The 27,167-nt window shown below is 34.4% G+C and overlaps 1 protein-coding gene across 3 annotated transcripts in view; it reads right to left on the bottom strand.

Moving 5' to 3' along the window:
• Window positions 1-27,167, bottom strand: part of LOC111048706 (zwei Ig domain protein zig-8) — a 439,994-nt gene that overhangs the window by 250,628 nt on the left and 162,199 nt on the right. For 2 of the 3 annotated variants that reach the window (XM_039425940.1, XM_039425941.1), the window contains exon 2: window positions 91-225. In XM_039425940.1, coding sequence (XP_039281874.1) covers window positions 91-151 — 61 coding nt within the window. In that variant the 5' untranslated portion in view covers window positions 152-225. Of the gene's footprint in view, window positions 1-90; window positions 226-27,167 lie in introns of those variants that run through there. The other variant, XM_039425942.1, reaches the window with a different exon arrangement.

Raw genomic sequence — 27,167 nt, 5'->3', positions numbered from 1 at the left:
GCGAGGACTCTGCCGTGTGAAACTGGCCAATTTGGGTTTCATTCCAGTTTTTTTTTAAAATGTCCTTATTGTATATTTGTTGTTGTTTACCTTGTTTGGCAGCAGTGTGCACATGGATGCCGAAGCTAAGCACTAATAGCCACAGCGTCATCGCCAGTTTGTTGCAATCTCATTGGTCATTGGAGCCGACCAATCAGAACCACTAAGCTCCTATCACCAGCAATCCTGCAACAAAAAAAGTGGAATCTATATAAGTGTTTGTGATCCACTCTAAATTATCGTTCATATTTTTTCTGGAGTCTGTAGTCCGTTTCAATCTAGAGATGGATTAGGAAAAAGGGAATGAAGAGGAAATCCTAAGCTTCAAGCATTTGATAGGATAAAAATCTTTTCCTCTTCTTCTTCTTCTTTCCACGGTGAGGCATCATTGCCTGTTCCAAACCTCTTCGTCTCAACAATCGGACCATCTTTTTATTGAACGTCCTCTATCTCTTTTTGCAACTGATTTGTACAATAGGGCCTGCTTTGAAATAAGAATAATTGGTATTGAAAATGTGTTTCAAATGAATAAATATCACAGGTAATACATTTTAAAGACTGATGGGTAGAGCTTATAAATTGAACACATAGATTTGTTTCACGAACAAATAGTGGAAGGATTGAAAGATAATCATGAGTGGAACACCACATTTGAGTATCATGAAGAGTTGATGGATAAAATACTTTCTTATTCCATAAATGAGTAGACAAGAAATTCAGGAACGTTGGCTCCAGATGAGAAGAAAAAATGCCAGCAAGAAAACCGAGAAGGTAGTCTATTGTTTTATTAAATTCCGCACACATTTCGGACCAACACAAAATGATTCGAGGGTCAGTTTTGTTTCTGGCGCAACGCAAAGAGTTCTGCTTCCCGTTGAAATGCCTCAAGCCTTGCCTACCATACAACCCCACATGTATGTGTTCGTTCATATGTAATATGTTTATATACATGTGATTATACATATATGGTTCCATGTTGCCTACATTCCGGCCACTGCTACAGTATTCAAAAAACGAGTCTTCCAACACTCTGACCCCGGAAATGCCAAGTAGCTAGAACATTTTAAGTGGTCTCTGAAAAGGCTGACTCTCTATTCATGTGAGAAATACAATTTTGTGTGGAAGCGAGTGTAGGTAAGTGGAATAATGGAATAAAACACTGTACGATTTCTTGTTGTACTGAGATAGTTTTCAACTTACATTTCTCATCACGAAACAATGATAATTCTACAAAATCTCGTATTGATATAAGTGAATAATGTCAGTGTGATATATTATGCTGAGTAGCCGGTGTGAATTTTGAATCATAAATTGCCAAAATTGAATATTCACCCGGATCAAATAGAAAAACATGATGTATTCCAAACATATCAAGTTTGAAATCATCCCTTCCAATATTTAATGGAAGAGATCTTTGAAATTGAAATATAATTTATATCTGACAAAATTTCTTACATTGCAGAATTATTCAAATCAGGCTGGTCTGAGTTTAACAGAAGCACTTAGGACCAGTTTACGAGTCTACTCTGCTAAGTTCTAGAATTTAAACAGCTGGGGCCTGTTTCATAAAAACTGAGAAGTCCTGTAATACAGGATCAGCTGATTTTATCGGCTATATTGAGCATGTAATTGGAATGGTGATTCTCCTGTATTACAGGACTTGTAACTTTTATGAAACAGGCCCCTCAGGACTCAAAAAATTGGCTTCCCGAAATGGGGCGTAGTCGTAATCCACGTTTGAATTTAATTTCAAAAATCTGGTGTGGTACTTTACACTCACACAACTTCCCTTGCTCATTGAACTGCAAGCCTCATTCTTAAAAGAGAATAATTTAGGGGAATAACATAATGACGATTGTCGGCAACATATTTGAAACTACTATCAGGCTACGTGTATATGTGTATATATAATTGTTTTCAGAGTACTTCTTCCTTTGTGTAAATTGTGAAATTCGATTATGTTTTCAAAATTCGTCAAAACAGGTGTTCTACAAATGAAATATCTCGACTATTTTATAAACTGCTCTACCTACCTACCTCATGCACGAGAAGGAGGTTACAAAGTCAATTTCTCAAGGATGGGGTGGACCCCTCATCAGTTTCCCAAGAAAAAGACTCATGCCAGTTGATAGAGCTGATAAATAACTTTACAGGGTATGCATTTGAAAAAAATTGGTCAAGTCATTTTCGAGAAAATCGTGAAAAACATGGTTTTTTAGTAATTATCTGCCATTTTTCTCATTATGGAGCTCCTGCAATTTTCCAAGAAATGAGACTCATGTCAGTTGATAGGACTTATGAATTAATAGCTATCCATGGTATAAATTTGAAGAAAATCGTTAGAGCCGTTTTCGAGAAAAACGTGAAAAACATTATTTTTTAGTCATTATCCGCCATTTTTGTCAAGAATATTACGGAGCTCCTGCAATTTTCCCAGATATAAGACTCATGTCAGTTGATAGGGCTTATAAATAGCTATCCATGATATAAATTTGAAGAAAATCATTAGAGCCGTTTTCGAGAAAAAAGTGAAAAACATGGTTTTCTAGTCATTATCCACCATTTTCGTCAAGAATATTATCCATGGTATGGATTTGAAGAAAATCGTCAAAGCCGTTTTCTAGAAAAACATGGTTTTTTAGTCATTATCCGCCATCTTGAATTTAATTTTATTGAAATTTTTTTGTCGGATCCTCATGGTATAAGGACCTTAAGTTTAAAATTTCAAGTCAATCGGTCAATTAGGAATGGAGTTATCATGTTCACAGACATACACACACACACACACACACACACACACACACACACACACACACACACCACACACACACACACACCACACACACACACACACACACACACACACACACACACACACACACACACACACACACACACACACACACACACACACACACACACACACACAGACCAATATCCAAAAATCATGTTTATGGACTCAGGGGACCTTGAAACGTATAGAAAACCTGAAATTAGTGTACCTTGATTTTTTTGGAAAGCAATACTCTCCTTACCTATGGAAATGGGGCAAGGAAAGTAAAAAACTAGAAAATTGAATACAAAATAAAATGAAGAGAAAAAAGTGTAAAGTTTCAGCTATTTTGAATTATTCAGGAATGTTTCATTTCGTCACGAAAAAATTATTCCAATCATAAAAATGAGAAAATAAAGATTATCATGAAAATTGCGACTTCTCCCCGTTTTGGAAAGCCAATTTTCTGACTCCAGCTGTTTACAGTCAGGAACTTAGCTGAATCCCGAACTCGTAAACCAGTCCTAAATTTCTTCAGAGACTTTCTCCCTCAATCAATTTTAGCACAATATATTCAAATAGTACAGTTAATAAAGGCTTTCACGGGAGAAAATTCCGTACAAGCTGATTTCTTTCTCATCCAGAACTTTTTATAAAGTCCACCGGCAAACGTCCCCACCCATCTTGCTTACCTCTTAATAACCTTCCAAAATTCCACTTCCAAAATACCCCACAACAATTCATAATACTCTCTTGGAAACTCCATTATCATACTCTCTCAAAATATTTTTCTGCCTGAGGAAAGGTAGAGATTAATCTTGAAGAAGATGCCTGGGAAATTTCGACGTGTTTTCAATGTTTGTTGTTATTGAGATAACAAATCATTCAATTAAACTGTGAACACACAGGAGTTGTTTTGTTGTTGCAAACTCAGCCTCACTTTTGTTATCAGCATGAGCAGCAGAGCAAGACAAGAAGTTTACAACAAACCTCAAACCTCTACAGTGAGATGCACTTTGAACTGTCAGCATTGGTTTACTGGGAGGCATTGATAACAGAGCAGGACAACGAGTTGGCAACAAACCTCAAACCTCCACATTGAGATCCTCATCTTACTGTCAGCATTTCAGTTCAATGAGAAGCATTGATCTTATCTACAAGAAATGCTGAAAGTTTGAAGTGAATTTCGCCATAGAGCTCACGCACAGGCAGTCGACCTCCAATTAGGTTACGCAACCAAACTTGCAATTTATAAGGCAGAACCAGTGTTAGTTAGCGGAGGATGAAGTCACGCTGAAGTGAAAAGTCAATGTGAAGAGTAAAGCGCAAAGCTCACGTGTGTAAAGTTGTAAAGTTAGGGAGTGTGAAGTGTAAAGTCGTCACGAAAGTGAGAGTGTTGTGATGTTATAATGAATTGTGAGTATTGTTGTTATCATGGAGTATCCATTCCATCGTAGCGTGGAATTACTGATGGAATTCTATCTTAGTGTAGATAATGCATTATGTATTCTCACATACAAATTGGTAAAATTGAGGTAGATTCTAACATTGACAGATATGAAGTTGTAACAGATTGTTTATAACTTACTAAATTCATTATAATTCATGATTGACACATATATCTATCTATCAGACTTACAATCCATTGGTTCTATCCAGGGCAAGAGCTCTGAGTTATTTTATGTGAAGATAGGAAGATGAGGAGATAAAACAAGAAACCGATGATGTGAGATACTAATTTACTAGTTAAACCGTTATCAATCTCTTGTAGGAACCATCAATCTCTATAAACGTGTACATCAATAAATTTGAGAATGTGAAGGAACGGAATGAGTATAAATGTGGAATATTTGATATTGCGATGGAAATACGAGAAACGTCAATGTTTGAGCATCCATTCATAGTGAATGATATTAATGTACATCAAAGTACATTCTCTTTTTTGATTTTCATTTTCAAACTTTTTCATAGGGGAAAGATAGCGTATTCAAGATATGCATTGGAGTAGTTTATACTTTTTTCTCTACATTGATATCTAAGGGATTTGATGAATATCTAAATGATATTGTGTAATTCTGAATGATTGAATAAATAAATACATATTCAAGAATAGATTATTCAAACCCAGACACAGCTTAGCCTACATTATGAGTTTGATAGAAGTTTTGATAATTCTAATAAATGAGCCGGAGAAGATTGCTACAATGTCTCTGTCTCAACATGTCTCTGACTCAACAAAGTTTCGGAAATTGCAAAGTTTTGGTCTGCTTTGGGTAGAGAATAGGTGGAGTACCTGTAAGTAGATTTCGCTTCAATGCAACACTTCAAAACTACAAATTCGATGCAGGTCTGCATCTGAACAGTCTACACTTGACTACAAGTAGCAAACCATTCAGTAACTTGTTGATCATGACGTAGGTGGAACTAAAGATACCAAGTTTTGACGCGGCTTCTATATTGGGTGCTAATAGACGAAGTCAGAAGCTGAGAGAGGAACATAGAACCTGAAATATGAGCTGAGAGAGGATGATAGAAGCTAAGAGAGAAGAAAAGAGGATTTGAGAGTGGCTGAGAGAGAAAGAGTGTGTGAGAGTTGGTGTGTGTGAGAGTGGGTAGAAGAAGTGTTTGAGTGATCTGAAAGATGCTGAGAGGAGCGCTAAGAGAGAAGTTGGACAAATTTGGTACTTCTATAGTTTCACGTCACCCCGAAAATCCGTGAGTTATGTTTTGTAAGCAACTTGATATTTTCTGTAAGGTAGGCTACTAAGTTGTTGCTCGGCTCCTTGAAATATTGTGGTTTCCCCATATTGAGCTGGCAGTTCTAACAGCAGAGAATATCCAGGAATAACACTATGGGAGTGTTGACACTATTCACAAAGTCTGCATTTATCTATTCTTCGTAAGCTCTTCCAAATCTTTTCTATGCTTATCGCGACATGTAGTATCCAAGCTATATTCGACAAGATCCGGATGAATAGATTCATAAGTAACCTGTATTATAGTCAGTCAACCGCTCTAAATTAGTCCCATGGAAATTAAACCAGATGAGTCTCCCCTTACCATTCGAAAAAAACCTTAGGCGTTGCAAATTAGTCAGTACGATAAATTATTTATTAAAATTAATTGATTATCATTTTCAATAAGTTGTTGGCAACTCTTGTTCGACAACGTTGCACTCTTATAGAAACGGCATGAAAATAATTCGATGGAATTTGAACAGATGAATGCAACGTTGTCAAATAAGAGTTGATCAACTTTGTTCACAGCTGATTAAGAAGCATTAATATTTGTATGATACACTTGACGTCTATGGGTGCTAGGTGAGAGAGGAACTCAGCCGTACCAATTTCCATCAGCCTATTTGCGTGCGGTTGACTATAGTAATGAGATCATGCATATATTATAATTATTATATAGTATATTATACTTGGATATATTTGAATATGAATGGGAAACATTTACCCACAGAAGAGAGCAGGATCTAGTATGTCTCCGGTCTCTTCCGTATCTTATATAACTGAATACGTTACAAAAAATAAAATGTAGAAGAGGACAAAGAAGAAGAAGAAGAAGAAGAAGAAGAAGAAGAAGAAAAAGAAGAAGAAGAAGAAGAAGAAGAAGAAGAAGAGAGAAGAAGAAGAAGAAGAAGAAGAAGAAGAAGAAGAAGAACGAAACTAGGAAGTGTAAAGGTTTAAAGTGAGGTTAACTGAGTAACTCCCATTGACGGTGGTCGGAGGTGGTCGGTAAACTGTGGGATCTCCTCCAATGATGATTATTAGGAAGCCAGGAGTTAACCTGACCGCAGAGTAGGGTAGGAACTCCACAATAGAATCGAAAGGTCAATGCGAAACACCTGTACCTGTGATTATCCTGTGCAGAAAGCTCTTTTCTTCATGAGGCTCTTTTCTTCCTTGTTGTTGCTTCCCATCATCTATTCTTCTCCTCATATCCTCATATTTTTCAATCCCTCTGTTCCTCTTTTTAACTCTTCTTCATAAGATGTAATTCACAATTTTGTAAAATCACTTCACTTATATGGGCTACTTTATTCAAATTAATAAAAACAAAATGTTTTAAACTTTTTAAAATGTTTCTATCAAAGGGTACTACAAGTTTTAATTTTTTTTATTGATTCCACAATTTTCATAATCATAAAGTAGAATATTACACAAAGTTCACCAGATGATCTTTGTATAGTTGAGGAAATACAAAATTGCTTTTCAGTCTTCTTCTTCTTAGCTCTTCATATTCTCATATATATCCTTTTCCATCATGTTCTAAATTTTCTTCTATTCCTCCTCCTTCTTTTACTCCTTGTTTATCTTCTCTTTCAACTTTACTTCCTTACTTTGCTTCTCTCTCTTCCTAGCACTTCTTCTATCATAGTATATTTTTTTCGCAGTAGTCATCATTCTTATAGAATTCACAGTACTTAGAATGATAGACTCATCATTTTCCTTCCTGTCTCTCGTTTACTCCAATTTTTTCCAATTTTTATTTTCCTTGATCTCATACATATTATTTTTCTTACTATTCTCGTATTTCTCTCTTATTCTGTTCCCTCTGTCTTTGCCTTGATATCATCCACCTTCACTCCTGACCTAACTCCAATTCAGTACAAATTCATAACATTTTTGATTTTCAAGTACAAATTCAAAAGTTCGGCTTTCAGCTCGAGTTGAGATTTTTCATTTTATCTATGATAAGAATTACAGAAATCTTCATTTGGAAGTGAAAATTCAAGAGAAATTCAATATATACAGATAAATCGAAAAAACAGAGAGAATATAAAAGCGATTCAGTCTCACTTACTCATCGTTCTTCTACTTTTATTATCTTCCTCCTACTGTTCGTCGACTTCCTCCTGCTTCTTCCCAACCTGTTTCTCTTCCTATACATGCTTCTCATCCATCTATCCTCCCTTCTATCTTCTCATTTCTGCTCCTCTTGTGCTTTCTTCTCTCAACCTCTCCACCCACCCATCCATTCTTAGAGAATCCTAAACTCCTAGCTACAAACTTATAGCAAGAAGCAAAGCAATCCAAGCCAAGTTCTCTTCAACTCAGATAATCTAATAATGTACATACCAAGAGCAACTCTAGATCCACTCCGATATGACAGCATTTCTCATTGACAACATCAATGCTTCTCATTAGTAAAATGCAGACAGTTTGGAGTGAATCACACTGTACAGGTCTTCTCGTCTCGCCACATTGCTCAAAACTCAACAGGCTGAGATGCAGAGATGGGAATGGAGAGGGAATGGATTGGAAAGCGGAACGAAACGGAACAGGGAGCCACTGACAAGACCCATGGAAGGATTTCTCTAGAAACAGACCTCATTCCCTACAATTATTGCTTCAAAGTCTTTCCTCTCAACAAGGATCATGAGGTTTGGGGTCCCTGTAACCGGATGAAAGTTTCACGAAAATAATTATAATCATACATTGTATTGCAATGGGTACTGTCCACATTGAATGCAATTCATTGCAAATACTATATTCCAATTGCAGTGATATTTTCGAGCTCCAAGTTTATGTGCTTTTATAGAATTATTTTGTGAATTTGGAGTTTGTTTTATGTTTTTACGGGAGTTTTATCATTAATCTATCAGAATTTGAATTTATTGTTTGTTTTATTCTGATCTGTATATTCAGATTGATGATTCAGTGTATAAATTGGAATGAACATAACCTATAATATTTGGAAAATTTAAGACAAAATTGGGAATTGAAGAAGTTTTGGGCAGTAGCCTGTTCTTCTCTTCTCAGCTTACTGTATTTTTTACTTGATCTAATAAATGGATAAATAAATAGATAGACTGATATGAGAGGATTTCATCAAGTTGTCAATTTTATTGAAATTATTACACCATTCATTGGAATATCCAGTGATTGAATCAAGTGCACTGGAATCAAATATTTGAGGGTTAAGTGTAAGAGATGCGGCTGCGCACTAACGATGCCCTTTTGGGTTTTAAATGAAGGCAGCAAGTCAATCAATGTCTGAATTATGAACGAAAACCATTCAAACATCATTCCGTTGTTAGTATACTGTCCTAGTTGAAATTCATAGATTTCCTACATAGATGTCCTAGTAGAAATTCGACTGAGTCATTGTCAGCTTGAATATGTGAATGAAAAAGACTAAGAAATTGTCAAAAAACCACTGATTTATTTAATTATCAATAAATCAGTTGTTTTTTGACAATTTCTTAGTCTTTTTCATTCAATATGAATAATTACCACAATATCAATTTCTCAACTACACAAAAATTGAATATGTGACCTGTGTGGTCACGAAACCATGGTCCTGTAGCAAATAAAATAATAATAATATTTTTTTCAATTTATTTATTTCAATTTTCACAACATTACATTTCATCAAGTACATATATAATAACCTCTCTAGCTATTTAGCCATTTGAGAGGTATACAGTTAGAACATAGTTGATGCGTTTTGAATCATAGCCAACTTATTATAACATTGAATCATGTATTCAAACCTCATAAACATTTAAAACGGGTAAGTCATTTAATAATTTTAACCAGGATAATCTAAAGTTATGCTAGCTTTTTTTTCTATTCGTTATTAATTCTCATAAAATATGCATTTAATTTCCTTTCAGCTCCACCTTTCCATTCCAATTTTCTTAATTCTATGGGGAGAGATTCAATAAATCGGGTATTCTATTATTAGCTAAGTTTTCTCATGAACAGTATTATATCTCTGCGTTTTGTAATTTCTTTGTCGCAGCCCATAAACAATTTCATTTAATACTCTATATTCCTCTTGGAAATAGTTCCTTGATAAGTCATGGTACTTGGCTAATAAATCAAATGATAAAATTCACAACAGATTTCTTTCAATTCCATTAATAAACAACGTTTGAACAATTCTTCTCAAATTCCTTTCTAATGACAATTTTACATATTATTGAGGGGCTAGGGAGTACACTGTCATTCCATAATTAATAATACTCTGTATCATTGAGAAGTATATAATTCTTTTGGTATTCACTGGGAAGTAATGACTAATTCTAGAACACTTGTAAAGCGCCACCTTCATTGTTCTTGTCATTATATCAATATGTGTTTTGAATCTCATATGTAAATCAAAGTTTAGATGTTTAATACCATCATTAACTGGAAGGCGTTGACAATTGCTTACTACTCTCTTCCCTCTTAAGCATTCTGTTGTATGACATACTACGTTGAAAGCATTTACATTCATTCTATGGTTCTCGAATATACCGTAATCATTTGAGTTTTCTAAGCATTCATCTTGATAGAATTATTGTAAAAATATTTCACTACCATATTCAGATCCTGCTGTATGTTTCTCAAGCCCATTTGTAAATCACTACCCATGAAATTGTGATTAAGCTTATTTACTGCTTCGATTAATAATTCTTGATAAATTTTTCTCAGATTCATGCTCATTTTATTGCCAATAGTATAATTGCCCTCCTCAAATTTTGCTGCCAAGTCGAATAGCTCTCCATTCATCAAATGATTTATTTTTCCAACACTTCCTTTGAAACAAGAATTAAACCCTTCTAGTAGATTAGATATTATTTGATGCTCATCAATCTTGAAACTACTCTTGATTGAACCTGAAATATTAGGTTTACTTTTCTTATTTATAAACTAATTGATGGTCTTCCAAGTTTTCTTGATGTCAATCAAATTATCAGAAAATATCCTATGATAATACAATCTCTTCTCATTACTAATCTTGAATGTAACCTCATTTCAAATCTTCTTGAATTGATCTCTCAATTCCAAGTTGTATTTATCTTTTTTCAACCTACTCCAAATATACTCTTTCCTATCTATCAAATTCCCAATACTATCATTGAACCAGGTATTTTCTGTTGTACTTTTATTATATATACTTGTAAATTTATTCATTGTAGATCTCAGATGGGTCTGTGATATCCAATATAGGCCACCAATTTTCATTTTGAATGAAATGATTAACTCGTCTATTCAAGATTATACTTTTACAATCATCAATATTCTCTATATGAACATACGGATTATTATTCATAAAAATCTTCAAACCTGTCCAATAGTGATCAACAATTTTATTTTCAACAACAAAAGATGAAAATGAGAGATCATCGTGCAATTTAACATTGATACGGTCTAGACATTTAGACACTAATACATTATCATACAATTCCTCTAGTTGGTTTCTGAATACTGTTATACAAACCATTTGAATACAATACACTTAAATAATCTTCTGATCCATACATGTATGACATATAAAAAAATATTAATATTAATATCTCCCATCATAACAATATTATTTTCATTTTTAATCCTTTCCAAGGATAAAAAATACTCTAGCTCTTCATTAAACAAATTGACATTTTGATTGTGAGGCCTGTAGATTGCTGCTGATATCATCTGTTTCCCATTATTATTAACTCTTAGACACATCATTTCAGCGGATTTAAACTCTATTACAATCTCATCGACATTCATAATAATGATGATAATAATAATAATAATAATAATAATAATAATAATAATAATAATAATAATAATAATAATAATAATAATAATAATACCTATATTTGTACGAATAAACAAGTTAGAACACATCTAAATAACAACAATCTTTGTGAGTTGCACAAGTCAAAAATGAAAAGAGAAAAAAGTTCAGGTACATTGATATAAATGTCTAAAAGAAAATAACTTGATTTCGTGAAACTGTGATGTGCAAATATCAGTATAGTATATTTTGCCAGCATTAAAAATATACCCTGTAAGAGACTTAAGCTTTGCTTTAAAAACCTTCACTGGCATGAAAAAGTCCATTATTTCAGAAAGCTTATTTACACTTCCAATGCTTCTTTTTACTGGGATGTGTAGCTTTGTATAACGGGTTTGAACACATGAAACCGTCTAAAAGTAGAGTCGGTACAATCAAGTCGATCACACGTTCACCAAAGGTAATTTGACCATGGAGACAAGCATGTATTTTAACATTGCATTGTTCTTCTTCCTCCGCTATTCCAAGTTTTTCAAGTCTATGGCCAAGCACAGCTTCATAAAACTGTAAAATTTGACGATATATGTGTTTTTAATTGCATTCATAGATTAATTTGATAGAATTCATATTTTTTGCATCAAATTAATATTGATTGACTACTGGATGAAGGCCTGCTCCATAAATGATAATTATGAACGTACCAACAATATAAAAAATCTTGGACATGCAATTAACTTTGAATCCAGTGAAATTATTTCAGTTTGTTCAATGAAAAATTTTATCATTCCCAAGATTCATACTTTTTGCCACATAATCAGGAATTAATCATGATTGAAAATGGAATTTACTCTGCCAGTAATTAATCGCTTCCTCATAACGTATATATTACTTCACTATTCCCAATAAGCTTAGATACTAGTGAAAATGAACAATCCAAATTCTGCTGTGGTTGTTGTAGTTGCGAAATGCAATCAGCCTGAAGAGTAATCTATCTTCTTTTCATCCCCTATTGGAGACAAGCCTTATTCTTCATGAAAATGCGATATTAATCTTATTGATAAGTGAAAATTCTCATATCAAGGTAGACACTCACATTCGGTTCTTCAAGTTTAAGAATGGGTCCCTCTAAAAACGTTGCAACTGACAAAATTTCACAAGGTGATGCTTCAGTGTAAAAACGCTGGTAGAATGATTTTCCACCTAGCAGCGACATCTGTGTTTGATAGTTTGCACTATTTATTCTATAATATAGTGCATACCGTCAACCAAAGATGCCACAACTAGGCAGGGAACCATTCCACCAACGTCTTCACACTGAAGCATCACTGTGAAATTTTGTCGTTATTAGAGGGACCCATTTTTTTCCACCACAGATTTATCAAGGCTCTAAAATAATACAATAATTATGAAATCTAATAATTGTTTTACGATTTTTGTGATTTTTTCAATTTCTCAAGCGTTAAAGACACCATTTCTAAGTGTTAATCTCAATTTCATGACCACTGAGCTTATTGAAATTACCCCTTCCTATACCAAACATTATCGAAATTTATCGATGGATAATTTTTCCATGCCAATAATATATTTCGACACCTTGGGATACGGCAAACCAAAACTAACCATTAATTGCGAAATTGTTTTACTGCCATCATTATTCAATTACCTCTTCCAACCACTTTCCATACTAAACCACGTGAACACAAAACTTGGCAACTGTAAAGAGGAGGGTTGAGAAAGAGAAAGAACAGAATACGAGCAGGTTAGAGGAAGGAAAAGGATGGAAAAAGTTGGAATGATGGAGGGGGTGGGAGTGATGAAGTATGCTTAGTCCAATTCGATTATTCAATTGAAAAAAGGCTTATCAGCCTTTGGTACTAAAGGTGACAGTGCTAAGACTAGGCATGAGATTCACCTGCTACTGTCAGTTTTGTGGGATAGGGAGTAAAAGGAATTGTGTCAGTATTAAGTGATTTTCACACTAGGAAAAGATGAATGAAGCAACGTTAAATTCATTCTGAGGATGAATGAACCGGCATAAAATTCATTCTAATGAGCCAAGCTAGCTCCCAACTGTGTGAGTCTGGGCAAGGAGTTTTGGAAAATGTCCAAAAGGAGCAAATATGTCGTTGACAGAGGTAGAAACCCCTTTCCACTGAGAAATTTCTTTTAGTGGAAGGGGGGGTGGATAATACCCTTGCATCTAGAATGAGAATCGAAATGGGAAGCAGCCATTGTGAGATCCACTACGAACTTTCAGCATTGTTCGAATGGGAAGCATTGATGTAATTTGTAAGGAATGCTGTCAGTATGAGGTGACTCTCACTATACCGAGCAAGCACTCCATCTATTATTGTTGGCTGCGCATACTGATATACACTTGGCACGTCTTCATTTCCACCACATCCAAAACAAACACCAAGGGTCCAGCCACTATCATTTCTAGTATTATTCTATCTTCAGTCACTATTCCCTCTTTTTTTCGGTCAATTTTTCCTTCTTCTTTCACTTTTTCCAGTTTGTTCCCCATATTCTCAATCTCTCAATTTTCACCCACAGTTCTTGTCTTGTTTCAATCCCACATACTACATCCTCCATTCATTTTCCCTTTTACTCATGATTCTAGTGTCTAGTATTTCGTCCCAATTGCCAAGGGCAATACAAATCATGAAAAACAAAATTATTATCAATCCTCTTATGAGATATGTGATATGAATACTCCGCTACCTGTGATACAACTACAGTACTTCGTATTCCAATTGACTAAAAATATTATCTTATGAATACTCTCAATATTTTCCAGGTGTATTTGAATTAAATACAGAATCTAAGTTTTGATTGTCAATTGTTTTCAATGAACCAGACTTTCGAAAAGTTCAATAATTCAAGACGCATTTACTTCAAAGTTGGATTTAATGTAAATGTTTTTGCATGTTATATACCGGGATGGATATCTGAACTGATTTCTCATTATTATAAACCATACATATACGTGAGAATTCAACTCTCATGTAGTATCGTAGTCTGAGAGCTCACATTTACTTAGGAATATCAGAATCACTTAAGCATTTTATACATTTCTGAACCATCATTGAGTACCTCACAAGGACGCAAGCAGTAAAATCACTTTCAAATCTCTTCTGATCTCTCCTAGATCTGTATAAAACATTCATGAATTTTTCATTCATTCACGCCCAATTTATTTTAAAACTTCACGTAGGCTATAATGTACCTCACGAAAACCCAAGCATTGGAATCGCTTTCAAATCTCTTACAATCTCTTCCAGATCTGTATAAAAATATCCCCGAATTTTCCATTCATTCACTCCCAATTTCTTTTAAAATTCCACGTATAAATTTTTCACACTTGAATAATGATTGGAGTTTCAAATATGTTATGAGATCGTTTTGAATGATTGAACAACATCAATAATCTTCTCAAATCTCTCACAAAATTGTTCCACATACAGTCTCAAATCTTATTGAAATTCACTCTCAATTCCTATTAAATCTTCACCTTTCAAATTCCATCAATTCTAACCGTACTGCACTGGAGATCATGAAGCAATTTTGCAGAAAATATTGCGAGCTGGAGAGACCTGTCAACTGGAACGAAGCTATTGACAGCAGGATCGATACTCTCCTCTTGTGGAGACTGAGTCCCATCCAGACTTAACTGCTGGAACAGAAGGATGACATGTCAAAAAGACATTTCGCTCAGCTATCTCAGTGCTGGATACAAAATTATTCATCCTTTCAATAAGCTTCCTTGTCAGGCTGACTCTACACATCATTACTTTGCCGTATGCTCAAAACTCATGGAAATAATTTGCTGTATTCGAATCAGTGTGCATCTCAGTCAGGAAATGTGATTTTGATAGAGATGAAGTTGTCAACATGTTTTGTTAACGCTCAAGGTATTTAATGAATTGATATTTTTTCTATCCAAGTCCATTTGACTCCAATCCAACCATTTTGTTAATGGACAGATCATTTCCAACTCGAGTTATTTTCGATAACAAATCAATATTTGTGATTGTATCTATGAATAAATAAATAAATGAATAAATAAATAAATGAATAAATGAATAAATGAATGAATAGATGAATAGATAAACGAGTATGACAGAGGTTTTCAGAATGTCATTAATGGTAAGATACTTCTATTGAATTGTTGATTGAAATATTCTTTCAAATCGAATCACAATCACTGTGAACGTTATAATTGGACCAAACCACATGCGGTTGATAAACAGAAAAAAGAAGTAGTTTTGAAAAGAAGTTTCATTTTTTAAATTCAAATTATTTATTTCACATATACACATACAAGTTTGATACAACATATTAACGAAAATAATACTTGCAAACATCGTCTAAGTTTAAGGAGTCCATCTATGTTATTTTATATTCATTATATCCAACATCTATTGGATATGATATTTATATGAACCAAGGGTACGGTGCCTTCAGGAGGCTTGGATCGCTAACAAAACATGAATCTCATTGGTGGGGAGGGGTATGAATCAGAACTCTTCCTTGATACAGGGGGGACGTCCAAAGCCTTGGGAAGTGCCCTGTATAAACAGTCGTTCCAACAACTAATTGATGTAATCCCTGGAATAAAATTATTCAGAACTACACCGTCACATTGATGGGCTACGCTTTTTCTGAACTACTACCGTATTTCTGCGAAAAGATAGTTAGGGGTGTTGGGGATGCAGAAGCTCCACTTATCTTGTTTGTGCACCTCATACGTGTGAAGAATAAAGTTCACTGCTTCTCAAGAGGAAGCAGGAGAAGACGAAGAAAGAGAAGAAGAAGAAGAAGAAGAAGGAGAAGAAGAAGAAGAAGAAGAAGAAGAAGAAGAAGAAGAAGAAGAAGTAGAAGAAAAGAAGAAAAGAAGAAAAGAAGAAGAAAAGAAGAAGAAGAAGAAGAAAAAGATGAAGAAGAAGAAGAGAAGAAGAAGAAGAGAGAAGAAGAAGAAGAAGAAGAAGAAGAAGAAGAAGAAGAAGAAGAAGAAGAAGGAGAAGAAGAAGAAGAGAAGAAGAAGAAGAGAGAAGAAGAAGAAGAAGAAGAGAGAAGAAGAAGAAGAAGAAGAAGAAGAAAGAAGAGAAGAAGAAGAGAAGAAGAAGAAGAAGAGAAGAAGGAGAAGAAGGAGAAGAAGGAGAAGAAGGAGAAGAAGGGAAAAAAGAAGAAGAAGAAGAAGGAGGAGAAGGATTAGGAGGAGGAGGAGAGAAGAGTATGAAGAAGAAAGAGGGAAGAAATAAAATAAGCAGAATGATAGAAAAGAGATATGGAAGGAAAAGAATGCACGATAGGAAAGTGGAAAACTGGGAAAATGTTTCTGATTTATGACAGGGTTTGAGAAAAGAGGCCACGAAAGGAAAATGAAGATCGAAAAGTGCTTCAAGATGAAATTCGCCGACAGAAGTTGGGAAAAGCTTAGTTTTGCCACCTAGCTGACTTTTTCATTCGAAGAAAATGTGTCTGTTTTCTTCAATGTTTGCCGGCTGATAACTTCCATGTTATGTAGCATTGGAGAAAAGTCGTTTTTGTAGCCAGTTTCATCAACATCATCATCGTCATCATAATCATCACTACCATCATCATCATCATCATCATCATCATCATCATCATCATCACCATCATTATCATCATTATCATCATCATCCCTACCCAAGACTTTTACATACATTTCAAGAATTGCTTTGCACCTAATAGTCCATTTATTTATTCTTTAAATTATTTGAGGAGAATGAAATAGAATCACTGATTAGTTGGACCCACGAATAGCTTTCCTCCCTCAAGGTAGGCGCACACAGATCGTCATCAGACGGACGGCACGCATCGGACGGATCGGATGATTAGATTTGATGCATTGTTTTCAATTGGATTGCGCATACCTATAAGGATGCGGATAGGTATGCGCACTCCAATTGGAAACAATGTATCAAATCTAATAATCCGATCCGTCCGATGCGTGCCGTCCGTCCGATGACGATCTGTGTGCGTTCTTTAGCCGGTAGAGCATGATGATATAATACTTATCAGCACGCAGTCAGAGAAATTTACACTCAACATTAACATCACAGATTTTTTAATATATTTTACAGTTAAATTTTTGCTATGGGAAAATACGTTCACACTCTGACCTGACACATTTCTGTCAGAATGATAATAATAAAAATCGATAGTGCAATGAATAAAAAAATTGTATTCCTTGATGACAGGCGGAGGTATACCGGTTCAATCTGCCGATTGACAGCAATTATCAGTTTGATAAGTTCAATTTGAGCAGTCCAATTTTTGTGGACAGACATATTGAACAGGCAGATCGAAGGCTATTCTCTTCTGATATATTACATTGTTGATGTTCATTATCTCACAAATTTGCCCGATTGAGGAATATTGGATGAAAACAATGAATAATTCAACGATTCACTACAACTTATCGCTTCTTTCATTTCTATATCGAGTTTTCTCACTACCTTCGTAAACAAAGCCATGGTGCATTCGTGTGACGTCAGCACAGGTAGGACTTTTACACCAATAAAAACACTAGCTGATATAGATCAGCTAAAATCAACGAGCTTTTATTGGTGTAGGATCCCTACCTGTGCTGCCATCACACGAATGCACTACGGCCGGCCTTGTTTATAGAGCTTGCTTAAGAAATAGACAAACAAGGACAGCTACCAATGTTAACCAGATGCCGACATTTGTACTTGAATCTCACTATAGAGAAACTTATTCGAGTAATTCTGATTTCTCAAGATGAGTACAATCATATCAATCACGTTCGAAACCCACCCAAAGCGGCAGTTCCACTCATCTCTCATCATCGTCAATCTTATTACAGACGCACAAGCCAGGAGCAAAATATGTAAGAATCATTCTCAGTAAAAAAAAGAATCTTCCCTCCACTAGAAGCATACTTCTCGGAGACAAGTATTTACCAATACTGGAAAAAGAATACAGAAAATAATTACACACTTCTTAAAATTGCGGAAACGGAAATGGAATCTGGATGACAAAGTTACTTCTTATCTGAGTGATATCCGCAATTCTAGGAGTCCTGGAAAAAGGAAATGATGATACAAAATGTCTCCAAATAACACTCTCACACGTTCACTAGCCTAGAAATTTGGCGGAGAGGAAATGAAAGCTCTAAAAGCACATCCTGTTGAAAGGTGGGATGTTTCATTGCTCCAGTGAGTGGCATTGAAAACTGAGCTCTGGCTCAGTTATAAGATGGTATAGGCTAAAGGAGCACGAAAATGATACGTCTCTATACAGTGAGACTCACTTCAAACAGGCAGCATTGGTTGAATAAGAAGCGTTGATGTTATATTCAAACAATGCTGACAGGTTACTATGGAAATATTTCGAAATTTTCTCTCACTCAAGACAAATTTGTGTCTTCAGATTCACAGGTCGTCACCCTTTCTAAGCTATCTTCCTTAGAATCTCCCCCCTCTTCACAACTAACACCCCCTCCCACCTACCACCCACCACCACGTGAAGTTGAAAAAGCATGAGGAATGTCTCTCCATTCACTTCCTTGAAGTAGAAGTTACATTAGTGAGAGCCATGTTTTTGAAACACATCTTTGATCTTCTTTCACAGGAAGATATTTTTCAAGGTTCTTCTCATCCAGCAAGAGTTTGTTTGAGAATAATCTACAAACTACAAATCTCTCAAAATAATTCATATAAATTATTCTCTTACATTGGAGTCTCATAAACATTTTTGTGGATAGATTGATACCTCAATGTCAAGGATTGGATGTTGGAGTACATTCTTTGTGAGTATTCAACAAACACTGAAGTATTCTTACAAACTTTTCGAGAAATTCCAAATAACTTATTTTTTTGAAATAGGAACATTGATGATTATAATTCCTCTAGAATTGTTCACATTTATCTTCAAATAATACGTTTCTAATTAATTATTGGACATTATTTTCTAACAAATTATCCCAATTCAACTGATACTTCACACTGATATAGAGCCAACACGAAACCGCAAACGTGTGAAGACTGTCCCAATTAGTCGTCGTGGTCATTTTGAATACAATTTTCACCAGTTTTCCTTGCCGTGACAAAGTTTTAATTATTGTTATCCTGTTTCTGGAAAATTAACAGGAAATGGAAACGGAGGAATCAACTCCAACCAGCTGGAGAGTGTGATGTGGTGAAAATTTTGTATTGTCAGCTATGATAATATTGAGTATAGCCTTGAAATAAAAGTTCTCATTGGTCATGAGTTGAGTTTCTGAGTTTTATCGGATTCTGATTCCACTCTATGATGATATTTCGAATACGATATGTATTCCAGTCAATACAGACATAAAAAAGGGTGTGTGCTTGCAATTTATATTGTAGTTATGATTTTCTAATATATTATTTGAGTAAATAAGAGAAGTCCAGAACCAATCTCTTCATGAAAAATTTCCTTGTGCTATATACAGGGTGGCCCAAAAACCTCGTATTTTCGGCTCATTTTCCAGTTTTCAGTTATTTCTGCCAAATCTCGTAATCGAAATTTGCTCCTGCTTTTTTTAGATTATAAAATTATGAATAGAATGAGATCATTCGGAACTTTTCATCTTCAATGAGTACTGAGTTATGATTTTTCAAGAATGAGTGAAATTTGAAGAGGAAGAACAATTTTGATGGATTTTAGTTTTTGATCAACAATATCTTCCGATTGCTACCATTTGGATGTATAATTCGAAATTCCTCTGGGCGTATTTTTGTACTCTACAATCTGAGATCAGGTGGTAGAGCGCTCTATCTTATATGGATTTTTTTAGGTACACCTGACAACAATGTTCCTTGTATTGTGAAAATCACCTAATTTTCAGCTTAAACCATCATCACCAACTACATTGCCCTCACATTGATATTTTGCACAATGACATAAGTTCATGAGATTATGTTCTATGAAAATCACCCGTTAGATGCACTCAATCTCAGTATTTCCTAGTGGAGAGGCGCGCTTAAGGACACCTCAAGGATCAACATTTCAAACACTTATAACTTTTGACATAATGCTCAGATTTCATCGTACTACACTTCATTCTTCTCGGCTAGTCAAGGCGGTTCAAAATCATGCTTTTATTGTCACATTCGGTCGGAAAATGAAAATTTATCTTTGAGTTTACTTAAGCCCATATTCCAATACACAAAAAATGGCCAGTGGGATTTTGAATTATACATCTAGATGGTAGCAATCGGAAAATATTGTTGATCAAAAACTGAAATTGATCAAAATTGATTTTCCCTTCAAATTTCACTCATTTTTGAAAAATCATAACTCAATGCTCATTGGAGACAAAAAGTTCCGAATGATCTCATTTCATTTATGATTTTATAATCTAAAAAAAAGCGGGAGCAAATTTTTCTGTCCAATTACGAGATTTGGCAGAAATAACTGAAAAATGGAAAATGAGCCGGATATAATTATGAGGTTTTTGGGCCACCCTGTATCTAGCACAAGGAAATTTTGCATAAAGTAATTGGTTCTGGACTTCTGCTATGTACCCAAATGATATATTAAAAATCATAACTACAATATAAATTGCATGCACCAATGTATATAGTTACTGGACTAATAGCCAATGCACAACTACTTAATGCACAACTATTACCATCATGAGTTACTCAACTTATGGTTAATAAAAACTGGTCAATTCCATTGCTGGACTCAACCTCAAAGATATTCAATATTGATGTCAGTATTGGGAAATTACGGTGATGTTCGGTAATGGACAGTTTTACTTTCCAATGAATCCCATTTTGAAAATATCCAATGTGAGAACTTTAAAATACAGCCAGTCTGTACAGAAATTTCTCCTCTTTAAGCTCAAATAGATTTCACCAAATATATTGACTCACCATCATAAAGTTACACGTGATCGGAAGGGACAAAATTTTGACTCTGTCATTTTCTCATTTTTATTTTTTTATTCATCACACATTACTACAGATTAATAAAGGAAAAAAGTCATTGGTATGGATTTGAGGAAAATTTCATTCTCTTCAAGCCCTGTTGTCTTGAATTTGTCTTTATCCACTGTGATCGAGAAATGGATTGAATTCTGGAGAAGGGATAAACTTCTTGGAATCTCATTGGAAAGCCAATCCAATGTGATGCACGTGAGAGGAAGAATCTCACTCCACAATTTGAGACCAAATTTAATTCTCTATAATGAAGTGTTCCTGAGGTGGATGATATTAGAAACAGGAAGAAAACACAAAAGTCTTCTCGAAACCACCTGTTCGAGGTATTACTAAAATGGGAAAATATGGGATATTACTAAAATAAAATCTATCACGGGACATTGTGAACAATTAAGATTATAGGACATCGAAAAAGAATGACTTATGATAAATCTTTTCTGAAGACTTGAAACGAACTACAACCATTTTGGCTAATTGGATAAATTGATATTTGGGAGGTCCTGGATAAATGCATTTCAATCTTCAACTTGGTGCCAACCTAACAAAGTCAACTCGACTTAAGCCAACCTGACAAAATTTTTAATTTAGTTACCAGAACAACTGTTCCGAAGAGGTACTCTCTAGATTATAGTTCTATATTAACATATGGTATGGACATTTCAATTATAATTTTATGATATTGGAATAAGAAGAATATACATGCTGAAAGAACTTTAAACCCTTAAAAACCACCCTTAGAGTTGAAATATCGCCAAAAGATTTCTTAGTGCGCCTCTAAAGGGCCAACTGAACATACCCACCAAATTTGAACGTTTTTGGTCCGGTAGATTTTTAGTTCTGCGAGTGAGTGAGTCAGTCAGTCAGTCAGTCAGTGAGTGAGTGCCATTTCGCTTTTATATATAAAAATGAGGTGGGAATTTCTCATTTCTATGGCCTTATATGAGAATAACTTCCCGAACAATAGATATATGATGAAACCCTATCTCATATTCATTGTGAATCTATTCAAAATGAATGAAATAAAAGTCGATGATCTTGATTTAGAGCCTAGATTTACTAGTTTTACGAAAACCACTGCTGTTTTGAGCTTCAGGACCCTTAGGAAAGCAAGCGAGGGAACGATGGGGACTCTGAATTTCTGATCTATGATAATGTTATGATAAGGCTTTGATAATGCTCTTGTTGAAATCCTCAATGTCATTGATTATAAAACATATCTACAACACTCCAAATTACTTTGTGTGGATTTATGATGATATGACTGGATTGCGTCACTCCGTAGATAGCAAAGCTATCTAATTGCTAATCAACCCTAAAAGCTAGCTTAAGAGGACAAATCGACACATACGCAAACGGAAATCCACTTTTCAATGTACTACTACGATTTAATTGGATGCTGATCTTACTCTATCACTCTATGCATCTTTATCACTGTAAATGGATGTGACTCAAACCTAATAGACAAATTGAACCAGAAAATAAAAGCAAACTACATAAGCAAGAAATCAATCCAACAAATATCAAAAAACACTTTGTAACACTCACATAAATAAATAGACAATCTAATAAAATTGCCAGACTATGAAAAAGCAGGCTACAATGTGGCTTTCAAAACTAAAAATAAACTAATGTTTTCCCTCACCCCCAAATCCACCAACAACACTGACAAGTACAACCTCCCTGCAGTGTACAAACTGAAATGCACAGATTGTAATAAATTTCACATTGGCTGAAGTGGGGGATCATTCAAACAAAGATTTAGAGAACACAATCATGCACTGAAAACCAAAACTGAATCAGCTTTTGCAACACATGAGAACGAAACCGGGCACACCTACACACACATAAATACCAACCTCATCATACTAAAAGTAGAAAGAAAAGGACAAGAATTAAATAAATCTGAACAGTGTAAAATTTATAATGTCATCATCCTTGATAGAAACAAAATATTGAATGGAAAACTCAACTTCAAATCAAACTTTTTGAATAAACCGTATAATGAAACCTCGTTTTCTTTCGAACCAGCAAAACATTTCCGATCGCCACTGAATGATTGCTAGACGGTCGAAAGTACTACAGTCAGTAAGTAAACAAAATTTAATTATTTACTTGAGTATTTGACTGCATGTCGTGTGAAATACATAGAAAAAAGTACTTTGTAGTTATTGTACTCAGCTCACACTATATTATGCACTAGTAGTGGAACACAGTTTGAAACATGGATCACAATGAATATAACCGTCATTAATACATCATTTTCAACAGTACCCATATTCAACCAATAGTGTCCATCACCAACAAATAGTCATACAATTTTACTATTCACATATTTTGAAACTGAGATAATCTATCAATCAACCACTTTGCTTCTTTGCTCCAATGCTTAGTTTTTTGTATTAAAAATTTCATAGGTATCTGATGTAAATTGTATTGTAGGTACTATTACAAGTATTATAGATATCACTGTGACCTGATGATAACAAAGTATCATGAAGATGAAGATGAGAAGATAATAATTATTTCCCATTCTGCACCTGTGAACCATTATTGGATTGTAACTTGTATCACTATACATTTCAATAACCTTTTTAATATTATAGTAGTGCACCATTTGTATAGATAATTAGATATAGTAGTATTCTCGTTATAACAAACCATGATTGAATTTGAATTCTTAAATGAATATATTATTTTTAAACACTGGAAAGCCAAACACTAGTTTATCTGTATTATTTATATCGATGGTAGCAATATTATCACAATTCCACTGCATCAATACTGTTCAACTAACACTGTAGCCTATTACTGACTGGATAACATATTATGACTTTGATTCCTTCATTGCATATACAGAGCGATAATAATTATCGCAACCAATCCACAAGATAATGACAGGGACACACTTTGTTTGAACCAGGCCAACACTCTCTTGTTTGTATTTGAATAGTACCACAATGAGCTTTACAATAATTACCTCTACATTCTGGTCATTTGTATTTGGATAGCTTTGTGTATTTGTATCAGGATGGCTCGACAAATAGCTTTATAATAAGCTCTTCTCTGCAATAAGCTTCATTTGCAGACCTAACCAGCCGGATCGATTAAACAATATCTAGAATCAGCATTGTGGATGAAGATGGTACATCAAATTAACTATTGTATGAGCAGGTGTAACTATGGGTGCTTTTAGCTTTTGCCATCAAGGAACGAGTAGAGCATTATTAGTCAATCTAATATTTGATTAATTACGTTGCATTAGTTCTGTTATTAAGTAGCTTCTGTTCTGTTGTTGGTGAGTGAATCAAACAGTACGAATAAATTACGTTTATTCCAAGACAAATATGATCGAAATTTGTAAGAAATTGTTTGAATAATTCAGGGTCTTATTGAAGTTCATACTCTTCCAAAATTGATCAATATAAAGAAATTATTTATTTTTCGAAGTGATAAGCGGACATTTGAAATTTGAATATTGTTGAGTCTAGAACGGTGAAGTATACAATTATCACCAAACATTAAGTATAGGCCTACTCATTGCTAAATACATACAATAATTATAACTATTATGAGTTAGTAATTTTTACTAGTTGCTCAGTTAACACCTTTCGGGTTTCAAGACATTCTCATCTCTACATTCAATACTTATTAATCTATAGTTTCCAATACTCCAGATACAAAATAGCAGTCTGAAAGACTGTTATGTCGAATCTGAGGTATTAAAAAAGTTTTCATGAACAAGCAGTTTGTTAAAGGAAGTGAGACTGTAGAGTATCTATCGGGTCTCTCCACAAAAAAAAACACAAAACAAATGTTACAATATTGGTAATGGATACTGATAGATATCAATTCACCAGCTCACACTAGTGGATTCTGGGAATATATCAAATGAAATAAAGCATCGATTGAAGTAATTAAATAGGGCTACTTGAATGTCGTCCATTTAAAGAAAATAACTAGTAGATACCCTTGTAATATTTTCTCCAAGGAAATTCTTTTCTAGGAAAGGACACTCATGACATATAATCGAAACTAGTCGTGTTTAATTGAAAAATATTACAAGTGTACTAGTTATTTACTATAATTGTCCAGTGAATGAATTGATTTATTGAAGGAATGGAAGTCATACTGAAGATTAATACAATCCTGCATTATTTTGAATTCTCTGTAAAATAATGGTTCCTCTTTATTTATTCATCCCCCATTATATAAATATATTGGAAAAAATTGCTTTTACATTATTTCCTGCATTTATGAACTAGAATAATACTCTTAGAAAATTAATAAGAGACCACTGCACTCAAAATAAGCGTTGAAAGGCACAAACGAAAGCTTCAAACTTTGATAATTATCAATTATCACAGTGGAATATTGCACTGCTATAAGTCACTTCATTACAAGAGACTGTTGCTCTTGTGATTAGTGAGAAACTTCTGCTCAACAGAGAGACCCCTATCAAATATTTATGAGATAATTTGAGATGTATCTCACGACAGAGGTTCCAGTTGAAGATGGAGGAAGATGGAGTAATACAGTGATGTGAGAGGAAGGTTGAGGATTTGATGAAATTAGAAGGAGACGGAAAATAAGACAGACGGTTGAAGATGGAGGTTAAATTTGAGTACTTGGTGAGTGAAGAGTGGACAGAGAGAGGAGACTATCGTTTAAAAGGAGGTTCAAAACGAGAGGAATGACAAACGACGAAGAAAAGAGAGAAGCTGAGGAAGAAATGAAAAGGAAAAACAAAAATGAATCGTCAGAATGGAAATATTGAGGAACTCCGTGACTAGAAAAAGGACTTCACTTCTTCTAAAAGTTTTAGTACTGATTAGAAGCCGAACTTCTCTTGAAAAGTTGTACTAACTTTGAATAGGGTACTATAAATTGAAGGATTTTGTAGTGAGTATTTAAGCATAGTTAGTATCAAATTATCCTTGTGCTACTTCTGAAACTCCACTCCACTTGGCTATAACAAGAAACAAATTATTAAGCTTTTATTCTTCTCGGTTTCCAAAAATTCGATTTCTGATGAAGTGTTTGGTATATAACGTTTAATAAGAAAGTTATTCCAATATTCCGAATTCCCCCTTTCACAGTGTCTCAAAATCAATTGGCAGGTATGATATACTATTCAATTATTCAATTTGTTTATTTACGTACAATATTGATCCCCGTATTATAATCAATAAACAAAATAAACGCTATTTAGCAGCACTGATTCAGTACCAATCTTGTCAGTACCAATTTTTTATTTGTCAGACAGCATATCCTACAAATGTTATCAAATTCAATTAATTTCCAACCCCATACTATTTTCTCCACTAACAATAAACTCACTTCACGAAAGTGAGTAGTTTTGCATCACTACTTTGGTTTGTGGAGTTCTTCAGGCTTCAGGTGCCTTTTCCAATGTGAGCATTAAAATTTATCAACCTAGAAATTTATACCTGAGTTATTGCTGCTCTGGAAAAGTTATTTATTGTGCGAATAAATGACACTTCACTGGAAGTAATTCAATATATTATCTGAAATAAGAAGATGTGTTTCAGAATAAATCAAATTCTTTTCACAGGTTCTCAATCAAGAAATCAATCTACGTTCATGGAATAATGACATATCAAAAATGAAATGCCTAAATTAGTTTATCAGTATCTCTATAGGAAGTGAAATTAGGAATTTTTATTGTCTATGGTAATTATTCACTTTATTCAAGACCTTCTTCCGCAGAATACCTCGCAACGCAGGAAATTGTGGAAATAATGCCATCGCGTATAATAATATTAATCATGAGTTGTCAGATTTTTGAGGGCAATCTGATAGTGACGTGAGGTGCAATTAATTGCAATGACAGTTTGACAGGTGAGTTGAAATGCCCGCAGCGGCCATTG

The sequence above is a fragment of the Nilaparvata lugens genome, chromosome 4 (assembly GCF_014356525.2).
Source record: "Nilaparvata lugens isolate BPH chromosome 4, ASM1435652v1, whole genome shotgun sequence".
Taxonomy (NCBI): Eukaryota; Metazoa; Arthropoda; class Insecta; order Hemiptera; family Delphacidae; genus Nilaparvata; species Nilaparvata lugens.
Note: the sequence above shows the minus strand (reverse complement) of the source record. Positions and strands in the feature narration are given on the sequence as shown.